Source organism: Triticum aestivum, chromosome 3B, assembly GCF_018294505.1.
Source record: "Triticum aestivum cultivar Chinese Spring chromosome 3B, IWGSC CS RefSeq v2.1, whole genome shotgun sequence".
NCBI lineage: Eukaryota > Viridiplantae > Streptophyta > Magnoliopsida > Poales > Poaceae > Triticum > Triticum aestivum.
In genome coordinates this window covers 42,441,481-42,447,267 of record NC_057801.1, presented here as the reverse complement: position 1 = coordinate 42,447,267, position 5,787 = coordinate 42,441,481, and the positions used below count along the sequence as shown (strand labels likewise).

General features: G+C 41.3%; 1 protein-coding gene across 1 annotated transcript; it reads right to left on the bottom strand.

The window, feature by feature from the left end:
• Positions 1–255: 255 nt before the first annotated feature.
• LOC123064620 (polyubiquitin-like) lies at positions 256–2,053 on the bottom strand. Its single transcript, XM_044488067.1, has 2 exons — positions 1,900–2,053; positions 256–1,185 (listed from the first exon to the last, which is right to left on the bottom strand). Exon 2 carries the CDS (start codon positions 1,183–1,185, stop codon positions 439–441), a length of 747 nt encoding a protein of 248 aa, XP_044344002.1. The 5' UTR covers positions 1,900–2,053; the 3' UTR covers positions 256–438.
• Between the last annotated feature and the right edge of the window lie 3,734 nt (positions 2,054–5,787).

The window sequence follows — 5,787 nt, the reverse complement described above, 5'->3', positions numbered from 1 at the left end:
GTACTCTTCTTTTTTCGTGTGCTCTACTTTGGTTGCATCCAAAGAAGAATTATGCGGCTGCATGCTGAAATTTGGCCTGCTAATTTCTTTATAGCATGGAGCAGCTTCCTTGGCTTGCTTATTTTGCTCGAGGGTATTGCAACAATTTGCACAAGTCTGTGCTAATGGTCCAAGTACATTACCACATTCACTCAGAATTTCACAAACACACAAGAGCAAAACAGCGCCCACAGTACTATATTGGACAGTGTCTCTCTCTATACGGCACAGGGAGTATTTCTTACAGGAAACTTGAGAGACTTTAGATCTTTGTGTAAAAAAATAAAAACAACCAACAACTGCAGCAAGCATGATACTTAGGTACTCAACAATTTACTCTTCACAGCTAGAGATGAGAACGCCTCAAAAGCGTATACCAATAGACAAGACTTTTAAGCTTCAGTCAACTTCTTCCCCTCGCTGCCTCGCACAACCAGGGCAATTTGTACCACGCAGACGGAGTAACACATCGAGGCACGAGTTCTCCACCACGCCACATTCCGCTAGGGTGCGACCATCCTTCAGCTGGCTTCCCCGGAAGATGATGCGCTGCTCAGACGCGGTAATCCCCTTCAATTCCTGGAGCTTCTCGCTGAATATGTCGACGGTATCTGAACTCTGGACCATAAGAGGAATTATGGGGTTCTTGCGGGCATTAGGCAGCCTGACAGAGATGAGGATCCAGCCCGACCCACGAAGGGCGAGGTGGAGGGTGGACCCCTCGCAGACTCCATAGCCATCCAGTCCATGCCCATCCTCTAGCTGCCTTCCGTCAAGGAGGAGGGCCAGCTGGGATGGTGGCGGGATGCCCCACGTAACATGAATCCTTTTCTTGACCTTGTCTACGGTGTCTGAGCTCTCGACCTCGAGGGTTAACCGACCATTCGGCATCCTCAGGAAGATTTGCATCGGTCCTCGTGTCGGCTTCGGGAGAAGGGCGAGTTGGACAACGGATTCCTTGTCAATACCGTAATCTGCAATGGTGCGTCCTTCCTCCAGCTCCTTGCCATCGAACATGAGGCGGTGGTTGGACATGGGATCACCTGACTCACTGTGGATCCTCGTCTTGACGTTGTAGATAGTGTCCGACGGATCGGCGTTTACCGGGATGGCCTCGCCGGCGAGTGTCCTCACAAAGAGTTGCATCTTCTGCACGCATCAAATATCAGCAATTTTCGATCGATTGAAGGGCAACAGAGGAGACAGTAAATAATTTCACAGCAGATCGAACCTACGTGTATGTTGTTCAGACAAGACTGTCTGGTTTAATTAACATCGCTCAAATTAGTACACTTGTCTTTTGGTTGAGTAAGTATATAATGAGGGTGCTTGGATACAAGGGACTATTTTTAGTCTGACTAAAAATAGTCTCTTTTAGAGGCTAAAGTTCCAAGCACCCCTGACTAAAGAGAGGCTAGGACTAGTCTTGAGGCTAAAATCTTTTAGTCATGGGAAACCTACTAAAATATGTATTAGCTCTCTCTCTCCTCATTTAATTCCTTTCCTTATTTCCGGATTGGAGGGTTTGGAGGATAATAAATGCTCAATAACTAGATTTTAGTCTCTTTAGTATTTGGATCCAAGCATGGGTGAGACTAGCAAGTTTTAGTCCCACTACTTTTAGTCACGGGACTAAAACGTATCCAAGCATGCTCATAGTCTTGCGACAAATCCGCGGAAGTAATCACAAGATCGATTATAACGTACGCTTGACGCTTTTATGGATTGAAATACAGCAGCTTAATACGTAGTACGCTCCACGGAATAATCAAAACAGAAGAGATAAAACGTCCTAGATCGATGCATCATGGTCATGTAGTCATGGGCATGAACGGAAGATTTGTATAGATAAGAGTTCACCTTGAGGAACGGGCGACTCCTTGGGAAGCAAAGAAAGTTCGAGGGGAATTGAAGGAACGCGTCGAGTTGTCGTCGGGCTGGGGATTAGAGCAGGAGATGCGAGGGTAATTATACCTAGCGCCGCAATCACAAAGCGTCCGTCGTGTTCCTCCAGGTCTAGGGCAAATTGAAGGCCAACGTGGTATTACTACGACGGGACGCCCCTGTACTCTTCGTTCTTTTTTTTTGCTTTTCGTTTTTCGTTTTTATTCTATAAAATAATTAGGGACTAAAAAATGTCCAAATTTTCAAAATAAAATTGCAATTTTTGGAAAAAAAATGTTCGAGAAATCATAAAATCTTCAGAATGCAAAAAATATTTATGATTTCAAAAATTGTTTGTGAAAATAAAAAAATGTTCATGGATTCTTAAAATGTTCGTGGTTTGAAAAAATGTTTGCATATTAAACAAAACTAAAGATTTCGAAAAACATATTTGGGAAATCACAAAATAGGCATGATTTAGAAGAAAATTTTCATATATAAAAAGATGTTCGTGAATTTGAAAACATGTTCGTGAATTCAAAGAAAATTCATGATTTTGTATAAAAAATAAAATAAAATCCGTGAATTTGAAAAACTTTCCCAATGTTCCAAAAAGGTCATTGATTCAGTAAATGCTCGTCAATTCAAAAAAATACTCATAAATTCAAAAAATGTTTATGCATTTGAAAAAATATTTTTTAAACAAAAAAGTGTTCATGAATTTCAAAACTTTTCCCAATTTTCTTAAAAAATCGTCGATTTAAAAATGTTCACCAATTCATAAATATGTTCGTACATGTTTTTAAAAATGTTCGCAGTTTCAGAAAATGTCCAAGATTTCAAAATATTTTAGCGAATTTGTAAAAAATATCCACAAATTTGAAATATATTCATGATATCAAAATTTGTTTATGATTTCAAAAATAAGTCTAGGGATTCAAAAAATGTTGAAGATTTCAATATGTTTTCATTAATTTTAAATATGTTCACAAATTGAAAAAGGAAGAAAAAAGAAATTAAAAAAATTAAAAATCTAAAAGGAAAAAGGAAAAAGAAAAAACCAAATTAAAAAGGAAAGATTAAAGAAAAAGGCAAAGAAAAACAGAAAAATGGTTCAGATAAAAGAAATAAAATGTCAAATAAAAAACGGAGAAAAAGTCAAAATGGATTGAGCCATACACTCGACAGGCGTGCGGGGGAAGGGGAGGGGTACGAGCTTGGAATCTATCCAACGCGATACATGGTAAATCGGATCCGACATGGTTGATAGTAATGGGCTATATGATGTTGTCACATGACATAGAGTACAGAAGGTACCTAGTGAGCTACAAAATTTAGATAAGATGATGAAAAAGATTCTAGTCCTGAATATAATTAACCGATAAAACCTGTACAAAACAGCCAATTTGTTACTATATTTTATGACCACAGAAGCACGTGGGAATAGTAAACTCATAATTTAATTGATCAAAAAAATTATATTCTTGATTAGCTCAATTAAAACTTCCAAGGCTATTGTAAATTGCCAAGAGATCAACACAACTACCCTAAAATAAAATCCGCAAACAAACTAAATAAGCAAAAACCGGATAGTGAATTTTAAATACATTTGATGGGAAGAACCTCGTGGATATCATTTTTTATGCAATATGTAGTATTCACATCAAAAGTCAAATGAAATCTATGATAGATGCACCTGCATCATATTGATTATCAAAGGAGGAAGACCATACACAACAATGATCTGCAAATGCATTATTAACAACTTGGAAGTGGCCATTATGGATAACATTCTAATCTTGAAAAATGAACTGATAAGCTTACAAACATGCAAAGAGTTTGGCAAGTTACTTTGTTCTAACATTCTATACACATGAGGACAACATCAAGCAAGGCCACCCAAAGAGGCAAAACATAAACCATTTGAACGCTAACTATGCTGCAAGCACTGAATCAATTTAAGCGCTCACATATTGCTGCAGAGAGGCTTAAAACTGTAACTTTCTTGTCTTCAATGACAATGGAGAGGAACGGAGTGGCATCTAACCGTTGTGAGTGAGAATTTTAGAAGGTCACTAGTAGAAAAGGGGGCATTGGTCCAGGCCGAGTCAGCCCATTAGTCCTGGTTCAATCCAGAACCGGGACCAATGGGGGCATTGGACCCGGTTCGTGAGCCCCGGGGGCCGGCCGAGCCACGTGGGCCATTTGTCCCGGTTCGTCTGGACCTTTTGGTCCCGGTTGGTGGGACGAACCGGGACCAATGGGCCTCGCTCCTGGCCCACCACCATTGGCCCCGGTTGGTGGGACGAACCGGGACCAAAGGCAGCCCATTAGTCCCGGTTGGTGGGATGAACCGGGACTAAAGGCCCTTACGAACCGGGACTATTAGGTGTTTTTCTACTAGTGGGTGTCTTCCGCTGACAGTTGCAACTCTCGATGTGGCATGTCTCTGCCTTGCCCACCCCCGCCCCCCACAAAACGGGACAACCTCCAGTTCGGCCAGGTCTTGCCCCTCGCCTCCTCTGCTGCTCTCAAATAAAAATCCCTTCACCTAGAGTAATGATAAATCTAAAGGTAAAGAACACATAACATGAAGGAAATATGCTCTAGAAGCAATAATAAAGTTGTTATTTTATATTTCCTTATTTCACGATAAATTTTTATTATTCATGCTAGAATTGTATTAACCGGAAACTTGATACATGTGTGGATACATAGACAAAATATTGTGTCCCTCGTAAGCCTCTACTAGACTAGCGCATTGATCAAGAATTGTTAAGTTTCCTAACCATAGACATGTGTTGTCATTTGATAAACGAGATTACATCATTAGGAGAATGGTGTGATGGACAAGACCCATCCGTTAGCTCAGCATACTGATCGTTCAGTTTTATTGCTATTGATTTCTTCATGTCAAATACATATTCCTTCAACTATGAGATTATGCAACTCCCGGATACCGGAGGAATGCCTTCTGTTCTATCGAACGTCACAACATAACTGAGTGATTATAAAGATGCTCTACAGGTATCTACGAGGTGTTTGTTGGGTTGGCATAGATCAAGATTACGATTTGTCACTCTGAGTATAGGAGAGGTATCTCTGGTCCCTCTCGGTAATGCACATCATAAGAAGCCTTGCAAGCAAAGTGACTAATGAGTTAGTTGTAGGATGATGCATTACGGAATGAGTAAAGAGACTTTACGGTAACAATATTGAACTAGGTACGAAGATACCGACGATCGAATCTCGGGCAAGTAACATACCAATGACAACGGGAATAACATATGTTGTCATAACGGTTCGACCAATAAAGATCTTCTTAGAATATGTGAGAGCCAATATGAGCATCTAGGTTTCGCTATTGGTTATTGACCGGACAGGTGTCTCGGTCATGTCTAAATAGTTCTCAAACCCGTAGGGTCCGCATGCTTAACGTTCGATGACGATTTTGTATTATATGAGTTATGTGATTTGCTGGCCGAATGTTGTTCGGAGTCCCGGATGAGATCATTGTCATGACGAGGAGTGTCAAAATGGCTGAGAGCTAAAGATTGATATATATGTCGATAGTATTCGGACATCGGAAGTGTTCCGGAGGGTATCGGGTACATATCGGGTCACCGAAAGGGGTTCCGTCACGCCACGGCAAAGATATGGGCCTAATGGGCCAAGAGGGGAAACGCACCAGCCAGCAGGGGTTGCTGCTCCCCCCCCCCCCATATGGGCCGAACCAGAGGAGGAAGGAAAGAGGCCAGGAAAGAAGGAAGGGGAGGGATTCAGCCTGCCCCTTCCTTCCCTCCACTACAGGAAACTGCTAATTTGTCGTCTGTGAGTGGCTTTGCCGTCAGCTTTTCGTCGGGG